This window comes from Triplophysa dalaica, chromosome 6, assembly GCF_015846415.1.
Source record: "Triplophysa dalaica isolate WHDGS20190420 chromosome 6, ASM1584641v1, whole genome shotgun sequence".
In the NCBI taxonomy this organism is placed as follows: domain Eukaryota; kingdom Metazoa; phylum Chordata; class Actinopteri; order Cypriniformes; family Nemacheilidae; genus Triplophysa; species Triplophysa dalaica.
In genome coordinates, this window is record NC_079547.1 from 18,007,124 (window position 1) to 18,029,744 (window position 22,621).

A 22,621-nucleotide genomic window follows, 5' to 3' on the forward strand; every position below is an offset into this window, starting at 1 on the left:
ACATTTTAAAGGGTTTATTATTTTAATATGTTCTTGAGATTCATTTTTGCAAAACGTGAATATTTTTAACGAATATTTTCAGTCCTCACGCTCTCAGCTCTTTTAGGATACTGTTTGCCTATAGATTTGTTAGATTCTGATATAAAATAGGGAAGATTTCAGACCCACGGCTTGACTTACGTTTTTTTTAAACAATGGCAATACAAGTCAATAGGAATGCTTGGGAATCCTGTAACATCAGTCTTGTTTCCAGAATGTCATATAAGCATGATGGAGACTTAGGAGCCATGTACAAACATACAGTATCATGAGAGTACCTCATCTAGGCGCAGAGGGCGGTTGGATCATCTGAAAAAATGTGTTAAAAAAATGTTTAAACTTGGTTGTAAACCTTATGCAGCCCTTACAGCTAGCTGAACCCAGCCTTGCAAACCTGTTTCACCGTATAAAACTATGACTGAACACAGACGATGCCCTCATTGACTTCCTACTATGGTTACAAGAGTACATTTACTACAACCAACATATAGATGACAAAAAATAATATCTGTCTTCATACACTATATCTAAATGACTTCCTCATTACTTTTTCACACCGGAAATCCCACTGATCATGTAGCCGGTATTAGCTGTACTATTGTTTAAATTGAAGTAACTATTTTAATTTTCTCCAAGGAAACGAGTCAAGACCTCTCATTTACACCTAACACCTACCTTTATGACTATGTATATATTTTGTCTCACACGTATGCTACACCTAGACGATGCAATAGGGATAAGCTATAAATATGTAGTTATTTTACGTCCAGGCTGGTATTATAAGCTGATGTACGTCTAGCAGGTGCGGTCGCCCCCTGAATATCAAGGAGATATTGCCACCAGTTTTATATGGGCAAGCATCCCTCATTTTTTCATGCATGCATCACCTTAAAGAACAAAATAGCACATATCTCAACCACATTTCTGAGAAGTGCCTTTACAGTTATCCCAATATTTTACTCTTATAGCATATAACATAGGAGTGTTTTTACTGTATTTAAGTGCCTTGACATCACTCTTATATCGATACTGTTCAGTTCCCCTTCCCTAGAATCCATCTGGGTTCTCTGTATCACCCTCAAAGGTCAGCTATATACTATAGGAAAACGAACATTTCTGAGCCAGAGGGAACACGCCATGTAGACGTCTAGACTCAAAACTTTTCTTTTGATCAAGTGCTTTACTGTATCAGGTATACTGTTGTGTGTTTGTGTTTAAACAGGAGGCAGTAGCTATATTGATTTCCCTGTCTTGAGGTCAGTAATGGTTAGGGGTTGTTGAGTCTGACTGCATTCATCCACAGCGGCATAACATACAGACATCGGCACCCTACAGCCAGACCACACTCTCCCGACAGTACTGCTTTGTACATTAAAAGGCATAAAGGAGGAAACCGGTGGAGTGTCATTATTGTATTAGATAGGTGTCAAGTGCCCTGCAGAACCCACAATTGTGACAGCTGCTATCTGTTTTGCCAGAGAACAGTGCATTACACATACACAGGCAGAAAGAGAGAAAGAGCTGTTCGAACTTTTGTTCATCCAGCAGGTTTATTGAATTTTTATGCACTATTTGTCATAAAAGTCTCATTTTACATTACTGTATATGTCGTACGAACACACAATTTCTGTGTGAAAATACTTTTATCAAATTTATGAATCCTGAATGAAGTTACTTGTCTGCCTGTATGGTCTCTGCTGAAAAAATTGAAAAAGCATGTTTGGTTACTGGCATACTGTGTGTTTTGGATGGTGGTCGCCAGGATAGAATGCTGGTGGTTGACCAGCTAGACCAGCACCAACGAAATATACTAGACAAACTAGCGTAGAAATTCTGGTTAATGTGACTGATTTCTTCTCATCTTTAGATGTTTTTGCATGTGTGTTTGTGTGTCTGTCTGTATTAGAACAGGAATAATGGAGGGTATTTTTTGTCTCCTGCTTCAGAGATTTCTCTCCTTTGCCATAGTAATCTACAATGTGACTAGGAATGTTTCAGTATAGGTCTCAACAATGCTCAGACTGCTCGTATCTGCTCGGACATCTATGTTGAGCTTTCTAAATTACATTTCTTAAGGTCAATATGAATTCATTATTAAGTTGGGCTATTATAATTATTCCTATTGTGAAACTTGGCTGACAATTAATTTTATAATAAAGTGTTTTCTATTTTCTGTAGCTCAGCGGTAAGAGCATCACTTTAACAACGCAAGGTTGTGGGATCGATCCTAGGGGATTGCAAATACCTATGTGAAAATGTATAGGTTAATGTAATTTAAGTCGCTTTGGATATAAGCGTCTGCCAAATGCGTAAATGTAAATGTCTATTAGGTGTCAGTACAATGGGGTATATGCATATAAATCGATGACCTACTTCCGCTAAAATCTCAGCCAGCTCTGCTACATCCGGCTCCATAGGAAACATCGGCATACCGCTTAAGGGTGCACATAGGATTACACCAACAACTAGGGATGAGTCACGAATTTCGAGTAGTATATTTAACTCTAGAATTTCGAATAGTGTGTGCGATCTTAAAAAACTTGCCGTGTTTTTACGTGTAACGCGTTCATGTAACCAAAGGGTGGCGCTGCCAATAATGACGCACGTAAAACCTAAAGGCTGTCAATCAAGGGACGGTAGAGGAAAACATTTTCCCTCAAGAATTGGTAACGAAGTTACGCACACTGTAGACCCCCGTGACATAACGGAAATGATAAATTGAGACGATGTCAAAAATGTGTTCTGTGTGGGGTCCTTTAATAAAATGAATGAGAATAAAGTGCAGTGCAAACTCTGGAATGCAAAGCTGACTTATCATGGATCAACAACTACGATGCACAATCATTTCAGGGCGAAGCAGCAAGCAGGTCCATCCACAGGTCAGCAATCAGTTGCTAGTTTATGGTCAGAACAACCAATTTGGATGCCAGACGGGCGGAGCAAATAACGGCTCTAACTAGCAAGATGATCGCTAAGGATATGCTTCCGATCGGCTTTGTCGGAGGAGAGGGTTTTAAAAATCTTATGGAGTTTGTACAGCCCGAGTTTACTGTTCCGTCTAGAAAAACCATCACTGCCAGACTGCCGAAACTTTTTCATGACAATAGAAACTGAAGCCTTTTGAGCTTTTAATTCATGAAATCGCTCTGAACTGTTAATAAATGACGTCATTCGGTTAATATGTTTTAACGCGTGTTAAGTCTGGTCTAAAATCTTTATGGCTTTAATATATTTTCTTTGATCAATCGCACTGTGTTTTAGTTGGTATAAATGTGCATGCTCATATTTTACAAGGAAATGTCTTAGCATTATGAGCAGTTGATTCTGATCGATGTACTGTTAATAAGTGCCATCATTCGGTTGTTAATATATTAATGTTTCAGCACGTTATTATAATGTATTGCTTGATGTAAGATTGCCTATTCCATAAAACATAAAGCAGTGTGCCGTCATACGGATTTAAAGCGTAAATGTTCTCTCTCTCTCCGTCTGTTTGTGTGTAATACTGTAAATGCGTCCATGTGGGGGAGGGGTGCGAATTTCTTGCGAATTTTTGAATAGTTCTCATCGATCTTCGAATATAATTTTTGCTTTAAATGCCCATCCCTACCAACAACGTGAGTCTAATTATTCAAACACCATACGTCGACGACCAAAAAGTACTGAAAGTACTATGTACTGAAAGAATTGAGTATAGTTAAAATAAAATTACAGGCAAAATTTTGTCATTTCCACTTAATTCATTTAAGTAAATTTGAGAAAGAAAAGTAGTAAGTTCAACGTTATTTTTTTAATACCGTTTAGTTAAGGTTACTTAATTGAATCAAGGCTACAAGTTTGCACAATTGCATGAAGTAAGGTTATAAAATTTGATTTTGCAGTGCATAGTGCTATCGGTTCACTGAAATTTTATAAGTTTCTTACTAAACACATCAGTGACACTTGGTGAAAAATCCCCTTAGTGCTAAGAGATTGCTTAGGGCTATTATTGGTGTAACAACTCACAAACTTCACCTTTTTTATTATTAAACCTTTCACCTGTGGCATCGTCTATCATCCGTGAAATTTTACAGGTTGCTTGTTTCACCATATAATTGTCACTAATATAATTTTTTTCAATGAAGAACACATATTATTCAGAAATGTGAAAATCCTGAAAATAACTATCAAGTGACCAACACTGTAAACACTGTAAAGTTCTCACCACCCAAAGTAAAACTCAGATATGAGAATGGTATTGTCATCTTTTATATGAGGCAAGTTTGGAATTTGCTTGTTCAAACTGATCCTCGCAAACTTAAAAATTGTCTTCAGTAAGTGATTGTGGATGTAGGGTTACTGTACGAACTACAGATCCCCCATTTTGTCTAATAAATGTGTGAATAATTAATCGCTTTGGAATTATAAGTTTCTGTCATGCAGTCTGAGTAGTTTAGAGATATTGAGCTTCAACGTTTTTGCATTCCATTTGACTTTGTAGAAAAACCTTTAAAAAAGCCCAAAATGAGCACAGCGTAGATAATAAACCTCGCATAATGTAAATAAAAACCTCACATAATATAAATAAGTCTGAAGATTATTTAGTAATTCTTATGTGGTGTTCACATCAAACGGGAAGCATTGTTTTCCTCGCTCTTTATTTCGCGTTCTCGGCCATCGTACCACCCAATATGCGTTATTAGTGTCGCCTGGCATAATGTTGCGTCTATTTGCGTCTTTACATTGACTTTGTATGTAATTTACTTGCGCAAATCGCTTAATTCGCGTTTTGTGTGAACATAGCATTACAGTCCTATGAATTCTAAAATATGTATTTTTTTATTTTCCTATGGAATATTAGAACTATATAACAAATACGAGAATATTACAGTAACGTCTGAGACAATGTTGCTACCTAAATGTGCAGACTCCTGAGCTAATAAAGAGCAACCAACGAGCAATACAATTTCCTAGATTCAAGTCGGTGCTGAGAATGGTGTATTGTTGCCGCTTAGTGTTCAAACACGCACACACCACACACAACAGTTTGACACATATCCAAATGACAAATGCTTTTCCTTCCCTATATTTAGACTTTTACATAGACTGTCCTGACTGCATTATAACTGGCACAGATAAGCCCGGGTTCCTCCGAGACATACCGCACCACTTATTACTGCCAAGGGCGTATGCTATGTGTGTGACAGTGTGAAAGAAATATCCAGGCCACTGTAGCACATTTTACAGTTTCCTACAGTCTCACCCTGTTGTGTGCATACAGTAGGGTTCAGAATTGTAAGAGGTTCTATTCACGCGTCTGTCCTTTAATCAGCCTGTCTTCATATCTTCCGCTTACAGTTGATTATTTCGGCATCCTCTTCTGGTACACTCTTCCATCTTTTGCTCTCTCACCAATACATTATCCATTCATTCACGTACTTGCCCAATCTCCCTCTCTCTCATTCTGTGTTCCCTGAGGGGTCTCATTTCCATTGGAAAAAGTGCCAATAGCTGATTAGTTTCACCCAGTTTCTTCTTAAAAACACTCGACTTATCCTTCACCTGATCTCTCTCTTTCTCTCTAGACATATTTGTAACTAAATTCCATGATACACGTGAGATAAATTATGTACTGACCTTAAATTATTTACACAACCGTGGCCGCTAACATCGTCCTTTGTTCTAAAGCACAATGCACTGTGCTGACCAAGTGACTAACAATTCAAAGCGTGGGCTTTATACATTTCATCAAATCATCTGAACTGATCAGTGAATCAATCTGAAAAGAACACAGGAGACGGGAGAACATACGTGTGGAGAAAGAGGTAGATGAGTTCTTTCCACTGATCAGTTCCTGACAGTTGGTGAAGATGTTTTGATGAAGGACCGCTGGTCTCTCCAGGGGGCATTTCAAAGAAGTGACGCACATAGATGAAAGGCTGCACCTCAAAACACATCTGGAGTGTGTGTGTGTTTATTTTGTGTGAATGTTGCTGATTACCTGCGTGATCTCTCGTAAAGATTGAGATTTAAAAACGCAGGCTGGTAATTGTAATGGGCATTTGAGAGTTTGTAGCCTATTTGCAAGGAGGGTTGCGTGCATGTTCAGTGTTACAGGAAATCACCTTTCCTCTGAATGTTTAAAGGGTCCGAATTTTTGTGTCTAGTTATACAAGTTTTAGTAGTAAAGAAATAAGAATGCAATGGAGAAATATTGTTAATGTTTAATAAAGGGTTGTTTTTTATTCAGCTTTTATACCGTGTGGCTCTCCACTTCATGGGTGGATACCATATTGACATTCTACATGATGTAAACATATTATTATTGCTTTCAGGCTGTGCTCAAACCAGAGAACAACAAAGGCAATACACTTACTGCAGACACTACACAACAATAATAATGGTGCCCGAGTCACATCTGTGTGATCCTTCGGACTTAATAGAATGAGTGTGGGCGAAAACTTAAAGTCTAGACGAGCTCATCGTGCTGGATGAAACAATGATCCACAGAACATCAAATCATTTATGTAAATGAAGCAGTAAACAAGCTTCCTGTATACAGAGCAGTGGCTGTCTAAAACCATTGGTACGGTCCACTGTAGATAAAAATGTAGTTTTTATTTAAATAAAAACAAAAAGTTTTGGCAGCCAGGTCAGCAGAAATACCGTAAGTGGGTGTGTCCACTGAGCTAAAACACCTGCTCTATGCGCATATGAGCTGAGCGTTCTGCTCCAAGCTGAGCACTTTTTCAGCTCGGGGCGCCTGACCAAACGCCGGTGCTCAGGGTGGGAAAAAAGACCCGCTGCTCACGATTTTCATGAAACGCGGCATTTCCGATATAAACAATTGGAAAAAAAAAACGCAGAACGCCGGCAGAAACGCATCGGTGGACACAGCCCCTAACTGTCTTTTTCACTTAAAATGACAAATTTTCTTGTAAATGTCTTTTTTTCTATAATTTGATGGATTTGGACTGTATTTCTGTAAAATTCTGTAAAATTACAGTTTTTTAAATGTAGTTTTGAAACTGTATGAATAGGAGCCAGCAAAGTGTTAAGCCGGGTGCACACAATGTTGGCCATGATTTGAACATCTGAGACCAATTTTAGGATCCTGTACAATTCCTATGATTCTAGCCCAAAATCTCTAGTCTTCGATCGTTAGTTTGCAGGGATGTGATTTTTCCGTATAAATACGGATTCTCGTATTTTTTTACCTAGAATTTTTGATGAACTAAAACATGCATGTATGAATGATGTAGATGCGCCATGTAGTGGCTGTGTATGGAAGTCTCTTTAGGCCACGGGATCCTTTACTTTACGTGTTCAATTATTGTTTAATGAGTTATAGCTGAATATAATAAAATAAAAGTAGGGCTAATATAAACTACTCAAGGGGTGTCATCTTATTTGAGATTAGCATAAAATATTTGCACAAAGCATCGACCTATTTTATTTAATATTGTTTATGTGACTGTTAACCTAATAAACATTTGAACTGATATTTCCAAAATTGCAGTCAGAATTGGGTAGTAATAACTAGTAAAAAATGGCCTGTTTTGTGTTGCTAAGTGAATCATGTAACTTTAATTAGTAACATTAAAGACTATTTTGGGGGGGGATTGGGGTTGGGCGGGGGCGCATGCAGTCTTCCTTCTTTTTTGTCCTTGGCTGATAATATAACGGGTATTACATGTATGCGATAGTCGATTGATGACCACTGCGATCATTTTTTTACTACGTTACATTTTGTCATTGTCAGAGACATTTAGCCCCAGTCATTCAGTATGGTTTCTGCAAAAACAACCTTTAAATTAAAAAATTTATTTTGTTTCATTTCATATTAGAAAAGATTATTCCTAAAAACTTTTAAGCAGTTGATCTCATTGCAGGTTCCTCTCGAGTTTACAGTTCACACAGGTGCCCAAGGAAAGACGAATATTTTGCTCCGGAGTTATAAACAAGGATTTGACTTGCCTCCTAGGAACTCTGCACATTCCCTCAGAGATGTCTAATTTTAGATCTGGACACATCTGGACTAATAAAACATGTCATCCTTAGGCTGTCACGATTATGAAATTTGGCTCACAATTAATTGTCTAATTATAAATTGCGATAAGGGTGATTAATTGGCTCTTTAAAGGCTTTCAAAATCATAACAATGAATCACAATTAATTTATTCAATTAATAGAAAGTAGATACATTAAGAAAAATTCTGTAAATATCTAGTAACATTCCCCATATAGTGACAGAAAAGACTGAGATATGAGGATGAAGTCGTCATGCTGCGTAGATGCAGCAAATCTGGAATCACTTTAATAAGCTCATAAACACAAAAATTGCAAATCTGATACAACTCAAATGTCATTCGAACGTAATAATGAGTGCAGATCAAGGACGGTGGATGTAAAATGCTGCAAATCACCCTAGTTTTCTAAGGATTTACAATAATTGTGGATATCTGACATAATTGCGATTATGTATTTATTTATTTAATAACTGTAATAGGCCTCGTCATCTCTATATGTGACAAAACTAGAAGACTTACATTTAATCATTTCTCGAAAATGTATATAGTATAGTTATATAGTTACGGACAGTTATAGATATTATAGTATTTCTTGTCCAGTATTTATAACAATTTTAATTGTACTAGTAAGATCATAGTAACCACAAGGAAAACCTGTCTTGAATGTCAAGGAAGAGAACCCAATTGCAGGCAGCGTTAGTGAAGGGGAACACAAAGACTTTTATAAATATAACAAAACACCAACGAAGGGAAACGAACTAAGATAGTATAATACAAAAAGAAAGACTTCCCTCAAGGGGGCGAAAACAATAGAGACAGGATATATATAATTACTTAAAAATACTAAGACACGACTTGATAACAATAAACATCCAAGGGGCAAGGTAATCTAACAGGTGATGATGACAAAACAGGGCAAGACGAACAAGGCAAGGCAAACACTCAAACATCCAATGGTTAAACAATCAAAATGAGCAAGCACAGGACAATAGACAAGAGGGCATTATAAAGGATTAAAATCAAGAGGGAAATGGTGTGGGCATGAAATCATTAACAGTTACAATAAGGAAACGAGAGGGTGGGAACAGCGACGTGACCTGAGAGAGAAAAGTGAAAGGCAAGAGGGTCAAAATGCCTCTCTCCACATGAAACAAGAGGTTCTGTCATGATTCTGACATTACATTAACCAATGATAGATTTGTCATTACATTGTAAGGTGTACTAAAACTATAGTTAAACAGACTTTTCTTTTTTATTATTTATCAAACTGACATTTCCCATAAAATCTTACCTGACAGCCCAATTCATAAATTATATTTATAAACTTGTTGTTGTGCATCTGGTACCTTAAGGAGATTATTTTTAAAACAGATTTTTAATGTAATTACTCAATAATTGACAACTCCATTAATGCAAAGATTCAGATTATGATATACAACGAATAGGAAACGTTTCGTTCCTACGTCACTAATCAAAATAGCACATTTGTGACAGTGATCCATTAACTTCTTTGCTCAAAGGGTAAGATTTATTCATTCTGTTAAAGCACACAAGATGCTTTTGGAACCTTCTCAAATCATACTGGGATAACACGGATCCTCAGGTTTTCCACATAGTTTTTGAGTCTGTGCCAGCTGTCATTAAAGCAAAAGGGAGACACAAGTCACAGAAACAAATGCTTGTTAAGAATTCTGATACATTTTTCAGTTAAAATTTGGACTGAAATAGATATTGTTATGGTAATAAAATTAATTACAAATCATATTTAATTATAAGTATGCAAATCGGAAGCATTTTTAACCCCACTGTATGAATATATAAGAAGTTTTCCCAAGAACAATGCTCAATAATTAAACTCCAATTTCAATACTAATATCAAATAGAGCCTATTAGTATGCAAATAGGCTTTTATAACTTAAAAATCATGAATCACACCAGAAGGTTGCAGGCGTTGCACAAATCAAAGCCGAAAGACAGAAAGAAATGTGTTCCTTAAGGCTCAGCACAGCCCAATGGAGCTGATGTTTGATAGACCGAAGTTGGTATCTCATATCTGTGGATATAGCTATCATTTTCAATAGGCAACACAAAAGTTACACATACTGATTAATAACAAATGCATGGATTTAATGCACTGTAATTCCGTCGTCACACTAGACTTTGAGCGTACGAAATTCGTTCACATTGAGACGTTTTAAACTTCTATTGGTCTCACGCATTCATGTAACACGAATTCGCAGGTTGGTGGTCACCAAACTTGAACTAAGCTATGCAGCAAAATGCGAAACTGCAGGACACTAAGAACGAATCAGTGCCAAATGTATATATAAAAAGGAAAGTACATTTATTTTTCGAAAAAAGATGCATCACAAAAATAAGAAAATGTAAATGTAGTGGTGTACACCCAGATTTGAGCTCTAAACACCATTTTTTTGTGTGTGTTTGCTATAGCTGGCTCAAGATGAGGGGAGTCCAGTACGGGGTTTCGGTGTCGTTGAGTATGAGAGGGCGGAGCAGGCCGAAGCCGTTCTGCTGGAGATGGACAGGCAGCTGATCCAGGGTCAGGAGATACGGCTGTGTCTCTGTCCTCCAGGGACCTCTGGACGCAGCACGCTTGCTGCCCTCATCGCTGCTCAGGGCGTGGTAAGAACATTTTCTTTATCGTGAAACAGCAAGAAACCAGAGTTTCGTACATATTAACGTGCACGCATCACCGCGCACACACGTGCATGTGTGAAACTGCGGCTTTGACAGTTTAATTACAGTATTCATAGGAACCCTGCTGTTTCAAACATCTCCAGACCTCCGCTGCATTTCCGAGGCCTGAAATAAACCACAGGGCTATTTTCAACTTGCCGGACAGGTCTACATAAAACCAGCTGACGGAAACATGAGCATCATACAGAAAACATTGAGCGTTAACCAGTGTCAAGATGACACTGGTTCAGAACTAACCAGTATACATAGACTTGTGAAAACCGATCTTTCAATTTGGACTTCTTTCGACTTTCTGTCTTCCTTTCTGTTTTAGCCTCAGAAAATATCCAGCCAAATAGAGCAAATGCAATCTGACATTTGTCAGGAAGTCCACCCCTTAGAGCCACAAGCATCACTTTATTTTATACAACTGCACCACTCACAGACAGACTGTGAGGCCACAAGCCTTCCCTTCAGTTCTTTTGCTTTCGTGTGAGTGTAGACATAAATTTAGTTCTGCTTGGGGTCTAGCAGGTGTCTGCACTAGCTCTTCTCAGTAGCCAACGCTCTGGGAACTCATGCGAAACGCCAAGGATACTTGCCTGCTGGTTATTATTCAGTAATATTCAAGGCTGACTGGATTTGCTTTGCCTCTTACGAATGAACATTGATAAAGTTTGTTCAGCATGTTTATTCAAGTAATAAGGCACTCGAGACTCCTAACAGTATATTTTAAGGACACGGATGTTTGTTAAAACGTTATTTGAGTAGCATTTTTTCATTAGAAGATGTAGTCATTGACATTGACTGAGAGGTTATAGCTGAACAATCTGCATTCAGGAATAGAGGTGTATTGATTATAGCACTAACTATTGCGATACAAAAAATCACAAAATGTTTTTTAAAGATATTACATCTGGTTAATTCCATTGGCTTAGCCGCCAACACATCTGTGTAAAATATAATGTTTGTTTGTTTTGTAATGTTTTTGGATTTAGCTTTTCTAATTCCTTGATTAAATTACATTTTATGTAAAATAAAATAAAAATACTTACAGATTTTATCAAATTATCATTCATTTACATTAGAGGTTCAATAATATACTGGTGTTGACATTAACCTTGATATTAAAAACCATGATTATCGATAATGTTGTAATGTTACACGTATGATATCAATTTAACCAAATTATTGATTGATTTGATTGATAGCATTATTATTTGTGAATCAACTTGCAACAGATATATCAATAATATATTAGTTCGTTTGGCCACAAACTACAATAATCTTGGAGTGGGATTCAGATATCATCTCAACCCTATAATTTACATACAGAAGTTTCAATTCCACCTTGAATGTTGTTAAAGGGATAGTTCATCCAAGAAGGAAAATTCAATCATTTACTCACACTCATGTAATTTTATACCTGTATAAATTACTCTGTTCCAAAAAACATTAAGAAATATATATGGAAGAATGTTAGTGATTTTCAGTTCCGGGACATCATTGACTACCATAGCAGGAAGAATTAAACGGTAGTCAAAGGTGCCCGTGAACTATTTGTTTTCCAAAAGTCCAACAGAACAAAGGTTTTCCTACTATGATAGTGGATGATATCCCAGAACTGAACTGAACATTCTTCCAAATATATTTCTCTCTGTTCATTTACATTTATTACAACCTGAGGTTGAGTAAATGATGAAAGATTTTTCGTTTTTGGATGAACTATCCCTTTAACCCTATAAAAGTTATATTTCAACAACCAAGTTGGCAAATCTGTCATTTGAATTTCAGTTAATAATCACATTCTTAGCCCAGTATTACACAATATGTAACAGTGAGATGGTGGTCTAGTGGGTTAAACCACTGAACTGGTAAATCAAAGGTTGCTGGTTCGATCCCAGCAGCCACCACCAGTGTGTCCTTGAGCAAGACACTTTACTCCATGTTGCTCCAGGGGGATTGTCCCTGTAATAAGTGCACTGTAAGTCGCTTTGGATAAAAGCGTCTGCCAAATGACTAAATGTAAATATAAATATGTCAAATCGTTAGCTGAGTGTATCATTACATCCCATCCAGAACCCGATCTATCAGTTAAATACATGTACAAAACTGTAACACACATTAAACCATCAGATGTAGTTTCAATGTATGTTTAGTTAATGAATGTGTAGATTCAGTTTACGGTAGAGAAAAGAAAGCCTTTAAGCAGCAGCTTATGGATATTTGAAAGCACATATCAGAATCTGAGCTAATCCATCTCTTGCTGCAGAAGCATGATGGGAGATGGCTCTGCTCTTTTCCATCCTCAAACACACACTCTCTGTATACTCCACCTGGATGCTGATTCACCCAGAGCTGTAATTATATTCACGCTCCACTGATACAGGCTTTTCAATGGTTGATTCCTAAATTATCGCCATCAGTCCTGAATAGCTGGTTACATTCTTGGATTCGTCCATTACGGCATGAAAGCACCACAGCGTGTGGGTGGAGGAATAGTAGTCAGCAGATGGAGATGGAGTGTGGTGAATGCACCCACACCTCTGACAGACATCAGAGATCCAATGAGAGTTCAACATGTCTGCAAGCATCTCCCCATTGCCAGCAGATACACACACATGCTCACTCACAGCCGGGCCATAAACATCCCAGATAAACATTTAACAGGACATAAAATTGTGAAGAGAAAACTGTTTCTGGGCGGTGATAACTGTAATTGGTGGGATATGTGTTCATGTGTGCCAAGAAACTGAGCCTGAAACACTTTGTGTAATATTCATTACTGTTCATTTTATAGTAGTTTTGCGATTTTTGTGTTACTGGTATTAAAATGTTAGACATGGCTAAATGTTTTGTTTTTTAAATATGCAATAAAAGTCCACATGAAATAGGAAAAGTGATATTCAGTTTTAATGCTTGAGGAAAGTAGCAGGAATACTGCGGTAATCTTCTTCGGAAAGTTTATCATATCACAGTAGACATGGCAGTTATTTGAAAACAAATTGATGTTTTTAATCTTGGTCGTGTTTGTGTCTCTTGTAGATGTTGAGCAATAAGAAAGGTTTGCTGCCAGAACCCAATCTGGCCCAGTTCCTTAATAGCATGACCAATCCTGCTGCTCTCCAAGTTCTTATGAGACCCTACCCTACAGGCAAACGTGGAGGTATCTTTCTTATATATCTATTACACACATGTTGCGTTTCCATGTTTATGGGGACTTTCCATAAACATAATGATTTTTATACTGTACAAGCTGTATATTCCTTACCCTTACGGTACCCCAAAACCATTTTCAAATAAATGTTTATACATTTTTAATTTTTTAACTTTGATTTGATCCCCACAAGATAAAAAAAAAAGCTATCATCATCTTTCTTGGGACATTTTACCAGGACCACATACGCACACATAGAAAATGACTTTTATTGTCCCTGAGAACCGGGAAATTACGATTATTTCTACTTCCGTGGTTCGACACATTTGTGAGTGAAACGGAATTTCGAAATAGAAAAATAGTGGGCGTGCCTTAGTCTTTCTCTTCGAATTGATTGGAAGTATAAAAAGAGCTATTGCGTTTTGAAATTGAACCGGGAGCAGTTAAAGGGGAGGAGCCTTCTAATATACATCGTTTGAGATGGAAAGTCACTGTAGGACGGAAGTACATTTTCAGATTTTAACTGAAGGTTATGAGGGTACACACATTAAAAAGAGATGGACCCACATTTATAAAGTCTTTACAATAAACACCGCAATATTTCTTGAAAAAGTAGGAGTTAACGGATAGGCATTGTAAATGCCTCTTTACTCATTACGCACACACACTTTCTTGAATATTCATGAATACTTTTCTAAAAGTACTCAGAACCAATCCGATCATATCTCCTGAAGTTGAAATGAAATATCCCTTGTATGTTTGCACATGCGTGTGTGTGTGGTCCATTGAGCGGTGATCACCAGCTCGGAGCAGATTTTTCTCTTGATGAAGGCCTAATCATATATTAAAATGAACTTTTCATTGGGTGGAAGAATAAATGAGATGAGGAAGAAGTGGAGGCCGGAGCTTAAAGAGAACACACAATTACGACACTAAATATAGCGCATGATTAAACGTTCAACCTCTGTACCTATTCCGTAGCAACTTGCCATTAGCCAAATCTGAAATTTTGGTATGAGGGAATGTTGAGCCGTGTGCATTAGACTCCCCCTTTCTTTTCCTCTAAGGGTTCGTTTTGGATCGTTTGTGATCACATGTTCTGCCTTGGTTTATTTGCTGGTTTCTCCCCAGGAAAGTTTGGCCGACCTCACAATCTCCCGTTCCTGCGTCCACCGCTCACTGCAGCTCTGCTTCAGTTAGGAAAAGCACAGCAGGTACTTCTTTCTTTCAAGATGGCGTTGTGTGGACGGGTGTTTTTTTAACTATAGCCAATTTTACTTCCCGTGGGTTTTGTGTGTTCATGTGGCACAAATGCCTATGGTTGAAGCAAGATACTACTACATTAACAAAAGCAACTGCTGTGACCACATCTCTCTCTCTCTTTGTCTCTCTCTGTCTCACATGCAGAGTGCCATTCTAGGTAATGGTCTTGTTCTACAGAATCTTCTCCACATGCAGATGGCTCAACAGCAGCTCTTACAGATTAAAGACAAGCACATTTCTAATGTAAGGGTGTGTGTGTATTTGTGCGTGTCAGTCTTGTGTGCCCATTACCAAAACATCACTGCATCAGTGTGTGATTTAAGTTCTTTCTGTGAGGATATTTTAGGCCTGCATTAAATGAGAAAACAGCAGCTTTTTTCAGAAAAGCATTATTTGTTTTTATTTTATAAAGCAGTATTAGAACTATAGTTCTATGAAAAGTCATCCGTTCTGTAAATGGGTATTATTGCTTCTTGTTTGCCCATTTTAATTCACAGAAATCCTACAAAGTCTGTTTTCTCTTAAAAACGTGCGTGCTTTTTTGTCACACCCATAATGCATGAAATTTTGTCTCTTTTAAAATAGAAAACTTGTGATATTTTTGATGTCTGAATTCTATCATCAGGGGTTTAGATCAACAAAATAAGATGATTCCATATATTGATAAAAACATTTAAGCATCTCCAAGCATTTATATTTCAAGTTCTGATTGAAAATGTCACGTCCGTAACGCTGGAATTGCCACATTACTGTACAAACTTGTCATAAATCTCCATTAATGTCTGTGTGTGCGTGCAAGATTGTCTTGTTGAGCATGGTTGAAAAGGTCAAAAAAAGAACACTTCCCCTGCAACGAATGCGAGTTGATCAGTAATTTTGTTAATAACCTCAACATAATAATGAGTTTTAATCGAACTGCACGAAAACATACAAACCGCCTACTCAAGAATCGAGCGAGTAATGCTTCTTGTAGAGACTGTGGGAATGTTATGAACAGAAGTTTATTCTGAATGCCAAAGTTTTTTTTCACATTAACCAACCAAACATGAAAAACCAAATGCAAAATTTTTTGTAGATTTTTGACAAGTGCAGTTTTAACAAGGGATGGAGATCGACTCATTTCCAGAGAAATTATAACCTGTGCTGTTTGTCACAGATACGACCATTTTGCTAAGGAAAAAATGTAGTTGTAGTAGCAACAGTGTTGTTTATTATTGAAAAAATGAAAATACAGTTTCATGGTCAGTACATGTTTATGGCTCGTACATTTTTTCAATCTACCCAGGTCTAAAAAAATGAACTTTTGGACTCTGACTGATGATCATGTGCTTTGTTTTAGCTCATAATCTCTCTCTTTTCAATAAATACACACAAATGTATTCATTGCAAGCCTCATCTTACCCTATCCTTTCATTTCTCTCTCAGGTCCCTGGTCTGTTGGGCGATCCCTCCCGGCTGCTCCTGCAGAAAGTTCTGGGTCTTCGAGCTCCTGCACAGGTTCCTCTGGGGAAGGGGTTGCTGGGAGATTCTCCCACAGGTGAGCCTGCTCGCCACAGCCTCAGACGTGAGGTCACAAACGCCGCTGTGGGGAAAGACATTTGCAATGCAAATATTCCAACTGTTTGAATGCTCTATTATGAGCTGCTGGAGGCATCAAGCACTTCAATCAGTATTTATTTTCCTTTTGTGCTCTTATATAGAAGGTGTGTGTGTGCAAAGTATGATATAGGCTTTCATCAAAGCAACGGAGACTTTGAAGAGTGTGTTTGTGTGCAGGGTCCTTTCTATTTGCATTTCAGTGCTATGCAGGTGTTACAGTTAGGTGAGAATAGTCAAGTTGCGACAACACTGCAGCCTCTGGTTGCAGAAATGCAGATAGATCTTGCTGAAAAATAAGTAGGAATGTGTATTATGTATTATACGATAATGTGTATATCTGTACTCAATATTTAAAGTTTTTTAAACCATACTAACCCTAGTAGCTCTCAAGTGTTTACAAACAGCTGTCAAGGGTTGCCAGATCTGTGCAACTAGATCAATGACCTTAGCCCATATACAAAAAACACTACTTTAATATCATCTTACTTTAAGATTAAGGAACAAATCCTTCCACCTATAACCTATGGAAAAACAACCTCCAACAACAGTTTAAAAAGAAGATCAAAATGATTTTTGGGATTGGAGAACCTTGAACCGTCCAGTATGAGCACGACCTATGTATAGTGGCCCATAGAAACAGCCAATAATGCAGCCGCTAATCTGTACAAATCTATGGGAATACATAAAGTAAACTAGGAATGTTTTCACAAGCACGACATAGCACCGGTTCTTAATAAACGTCCCCTCATTTTCCGATTTTGTTTGCTTTTTCTCTTTATTTTATCAAAATGATGACATTTCTTGACTCAACACTTCTACAAGTAACCATCATATCTTTTGTCTCAATACTATGATGAGTCAAATATATTATTTATATATTATTTATGTGCTTAGAATAGTTCATTTATTCTAAATATACTGTTCTTTCTTTTAGTTAACATCATCAATTTTAAAACCAAGCAATATCAAATCAGCCCTGATCCTGAAGGACAAATCCTCAGATTAAACCAAAATATTTCAGCCTTCATCAGTGAATTCTTCAGAGGATTATTTTTGTAGCCAGTTTAAATCCCAGTTGTCGCATGCAATGAAATCCAGGATTTTTTTACCACCAAAATGTACTGGACTGTCTAAGACCTTGTACTAACCAGCGGCAACTTGACAAGATACTAGACACGAGCTGTTTGTCTGTCCACATGGAATGTAAAAATGGTTAAAAATAGCACCTATGTCGCAATGCATTGTGTAAAACATGTACCTTGTTGTGGGAGGGCATCCTGAAATTGGGGGATTTGCTGGTTAATAAAACCAACCAATCTTCATTCATTCATGTTTGAAGTTAGTCTTGTACATTGACTTGAAAGACGGCATGAAAAGAAAATGGTCACCCTGTGTCCGGTCCAGACCGTAAGACACTGTAATATATGATCACATAAAGTACAATGCCACTGATGTTCTCGTTGTTGTAGAGTTGGGTCAGGACTCTTCTCCAGTCACATCCCAGGGAGCGAGCCTAGGGCCTGGAATATCTGGTCGCTCACATGGAAATTCCACATCTGAGCAGAACGGAGTCCCGACAGCACCCATTGCACTGGAAAAACAGCCCACACCTCCAGGAATGACAGGGGGTTCTGTATGCGCCCAAAGCCAGATGCAAAACTTCCTCCCTGGAATGAACACAGCGAGTCTGGGTCCATTGCTGGGTAACACGACGCACAAACCTCTGACCAACCATCACAGCACTAGTCCACAGACTAGCTCTTGTGTTACAGTAAGCCTGGTTCTTTGTTTATTTCATTATTTTTTTGTTTCTTATTCAATTAGGATGCTTTAACCTATATTGTTACGTTGCTTTTTAATTTTCTTCTCCTTAAGACTAAATTGAAAAAATATTTTCAGATTTCAATTCGGGTAGGTTCATATTTGTAGTTCGGTCTCTTGGTTGTTTTGGTCAGAACCCAAAACGAAAAAAATATTTTAGTTGTTAGCGTTCAGACTGGCATTTTAACAGCGAATCTAAAGATATCGAACCTAACAGTTTACGTGTAAAGTCGCAACGTGATTGGACAGCTTTTATGATTTATATTTTAAAATGGAACTCACCAGACATTTAAACGTTGCTGTGTGCTGAGTTTTACCTGCTATGACGTTATTTTTAGCAAGCCGCTAACTCACGAAGACCTCATGTTTAAAGCAGTCAAAACGGCGCCAGGAATTCCTCTGTTACATGCGCAAACACAGATCTAATAAACACTCCTTTTATGTTACCAAACAACTTGATTTTCGGGTCGTATCTTGTTATCACTTCCAGTTTTTGGTATATTTAAGTCGAACCACGCCAGAGTTCGTTTAAAAGCGGTCCGAGACCCATCTTTTCAGTGGTCTCTTGCGCTTGTTTGATGCGAACCAGGGTTTTGAGTGGCAGCGTTCACACTTACACAAATAAATCATCAAATAAAAACATATTAATCTTGAGTATTTAGTTTGATCACATTTATAAAAAAGATAGATACAGCTGTACAATTATTTCCAAAAGCATACAGTGCATTCCGGGGGGGGGGTGGTTAGCTGAACTAACATTCATCACCCAAATTCAGTAAACACAAGTTAAAGTGACATCTGCAGATCTTGGAATTGTCCAATAAGGGACTAAGAAAAATTGTTACGAAACAGTTTTATATGTTCGGAAAAAACTTTCCGAAACCTGTACGATCACTGGAGGGCAGAAATACTAGGGAATATGCACAACTCGTTTTTTTGACAAGTTGACCATGTTAAGCATGAGAAGACAGCACTTTTAAAACTGTAAAGAAATCAGAATGCATGAAACACCGTTGAATAGCCCCTTTAATTGTTAATATTTGTCGTATTGCTTGTATTTGTATCTTTGTCCTAAACGGAAAAACTTGCTCTACAGAGAGCATTTTGTAAATACATTATCTCCTTTGGAAAAATAGAAAAAACGCAACATCTTTGGTCTGTGTCAGCCACCGTAGTGCTTCAAAAAGGAGGGGGATTGGGGGAGAGAGCCGTTGGTTGCACTTCACAACCTCACCACTATATGCCGCTAAGATATATACACTGGACCTTTAATTGAGGAATTTGTTAAGCTAGTTGTTCTAGTGGTATTAGAAATCATTTATACAAATAATATTTCATTTGTATTAACTGCAATTTTGCAACTTAATTTCCAGCAAAAATGTATAATTAAAATGTGATATATTGTGATTTATAAAATTGAATAAGTTTGAAATATATAAAACCGTTTGCGTTTAGACACAATAACGTGAAAGCTGGCATAAATTATTGATGTGCCAAGTTTTGGATGAGCTATTCATGTGTATGTGTCCATTGTTAGCTGCTTTCATCATGGTTGTGACCTGTTTAACACACACACACACACACAAACTCTTGTATGATGTCCCTGTGTTGTTCTCTAGGAACAGCTCTTAATTCATGACTCATATTTTGTTGTGTTTAGCCGGTGGTAAGCAACGCATTAAAGCTGCCGCCATTGTTCCCATCTGTAGGAATCTGCATTGAGAAACAGCACTCTCAGTCAGCAAGCAGAACTTAATACAGACTCCTGACTGAGTTCTGGACTGTAATGACAGAGCGCTAGTGCCTGCAGGCTCTGATTACTCACTGCATTACCCTGCAAAGGCTAATAGAGAGCTGTCTTCTGTTCCACTTCTATTAGAAAAGAACGGCAGACTCTGTGCCAGTACTTTTCCACATCATCCCTTTTCCTGAATCGCTATCTGAATCCCGTGGAAACGTGAAGATGCTTTAAAGGAGTTTTCACGGTACAGTGCAGATTAGGCTGTGTCGACAGCATCTGTGGCCAATCGCTGTCCTAAAGCACACAAAACGATTTTGTAAAAACCTCACATAGAAGCATTTGCAGTGGTCGTCTGTGGGGTCAGACATTGCATCAAAGTAGCAATTATAAATAAAGTTTATAATAAAGAAATATAATGTTCAGAAACTTTTCAAGAGCTTAAAGTTGTGACCTTGAGAAATGTGATTTTTGCCGACTGTGCAATACAACGTTATTAGAATTGACATTTAACTGAACTCAAAGTGTGAATGAACTTGAACAATTTACGAGAGCATGTTATTCTACAAAAAAAATATTTCTGTGTGTTAAGAAAACCCATTTCTGTGTGTTAAGAAAAATGTATTAACCAATAATATCAAAGGCCATTTTTCATAGTCCAGGAAATCCAACAGGTAAAATTAAGTCCCGCCCTCTTATTGCCTGAGTTTTATTATTTGAAAATATTTCTTAATGTTTTTTCACTCTTGTTCACCAAAACCTGTGTAGGTCCCTTTCTTCAGTGGAACACAAACGAAGATATTTGAGAAATGTCTCAGCGGTTGTGTCCATACAATGGAAGTCAATGTTGTTTGTTTACCAACATTCTTCAAAATACCTTCATTTGTGTTCCGCAGAAGAAAGAAAGCCATACAGGTTTGGGATGACATAAGGGTAAATAAATGATCAAATATTTTTTATTTTTTTTATTAAACTATCCCATTAATAGGTCTTCTCTCTTACTTTCAATCTTGATCATTCTTGACCTCTCTCTTTATAGACTCAATCCAATTGTCAGACATCTCTATTAGGAGACCCTCCCTAAAGAAGTCAAGTTGCCTTCCAACCCCTATCTAAACCTGGCTAGTGTGCTTCCCGGAGTGGTATTACAAGGTAAGTGCGGCACAAACAGACGATGACTCACGTCCTCGCAGACCTTGGACTGTGTTTTCTGTCAGCTTTTGATTTGCAACCATAATGTTCGCAGTGTATGACTGCAAACTGTTCGACTGTCTCTCTGTGTTCCTGTTCAAGGGCACAGCTAGACCGCAACACTGCAGCCCACACCAGCAGAGAAGATAATATGTGTGAAATATTCTAAATGGGTGTCCCTGACAAGGCCTTGATTTACATCAGCATGTCTTTGTGCGTGTGTCTCTTACAGCACCCTGCAACAGTAAACCTCAGACCGTTCAGACTCACAGTGGGACGTACAGCGCAGTCCTGCCCCCTGCCAACTCAATATAGTGCAGAGACCACACCTGCTGAATACACTCAACAATACGCTCAGCAATATACACAGGTAAATACAGTACTGCAGACATCGACCCCATTGACTTCCAATGTATGGACACAAAGTCACATTTCTCAAAATATCTTCTTTGTGTTCCGCAGAAGAAAGTTATATACAGGTTTGTAACAACATGAGGGTGATTAAATCATTACAGATCTTTTTATTTTGGGTGAACTATCCCTTTAACAAGATATGCACAAATAGGAGTGTGTATTCATGCTGCTCCATTATTATAGTTTATCTATCTGAGATAAACCTAAATGGCATTCTAAAACTGTCACGTCCGGTCGGACAGAACCCAGATGCAGGCAGAAGTGAAGGGGTTAAACAATATTTATTAAGGCACAGATGGGGCAAACAAGAAACTAAACAATACTGACAAACAGAAAACTTCCCACGAGGGGGCAAAACAAAGTTCAGGATAATCTAAATAATAAATCCAAACACAAGGGAAGCAGGAACAAGGTAATCCAGACACGAAGTAGCAACAGGTAATAACGAACACGAAGTATTAACACGGAGTAACTAGTAAGTACAATGAACCGACCAACAGCAAGGGAATCTGGGACAGTAAATAAGGGGAAACTAATGAGGAGCGATAACAAAGGGATCGGGACGGGCAGGTGACAAGATTTAACAATGAGTGCGACTAGCGGGAAGAGGCATAGACAGGTGAGGGAGATGAAACACTAATGGGACGCTAGACAGAGAGACGAGGGGGCGGAGCTACATGGAAGACACACGGC

General features: G+C 37.9%; 2 protein-coding genes across 2 annotated transcripts in view; both read left to right on the forward strand.

Annotated features, from left to right (window-relative positions):
• LOC130424656 (ribonucleoprotein PTB-binding 2-like) overlaps positions 1-21,422 on the forward strand; it is a 44,455-nt gene extending 23,033 nt beyond the window's left edge. Inside the window, exons 4-10 of the mRNA XM_056750490.1 lie at positions 10,500-10,691; positions 13,791-13,911; positions 15,034-15,116; positions 15,310-15,408; positions 16,591-16,702; positions 18,234-18,535; positions 21,363-21,422. Coding sequence (XP_056606468.1) covers positions 10,500-10,691; positions 13,791-13,911; positions 15,034-15,116; positions 15,310-15,408; positions 16,591-16,702; positions 18,234-18,535; positions 21,363-21,407 — 954 coding nt within the window. The 3' untranslated portion in view covers positions 21,408-21,422. The remainder of the gene's footprint in view (positions 1-10,499; positions 10,692-13,790; positions 13,912-15,033; positions 15,117-15,309; positions 15,409-16,590; positions 16,703-18,233; positions 18,536-21,362) is intronic.
• A 1,041-nt stretch (positions 21,423-22,463) lies between these two features.
• The window catches only part of LOC130425005 (inactive tyrosine-protein kinase transmembrane receptor ROR1-like), a 26,641-nt gene continuing 26,483 nt past the window's right edge, over positions 22,464-22,621 (forward strand). Inside the window, 1 exon segment of the mRNA XM_056751035.1 lies at positions 22,464-22,498. Within this exon segment, the coding sequence (XP_056607013.1) occupies positions 22,464-22,498 (35 nt within the window).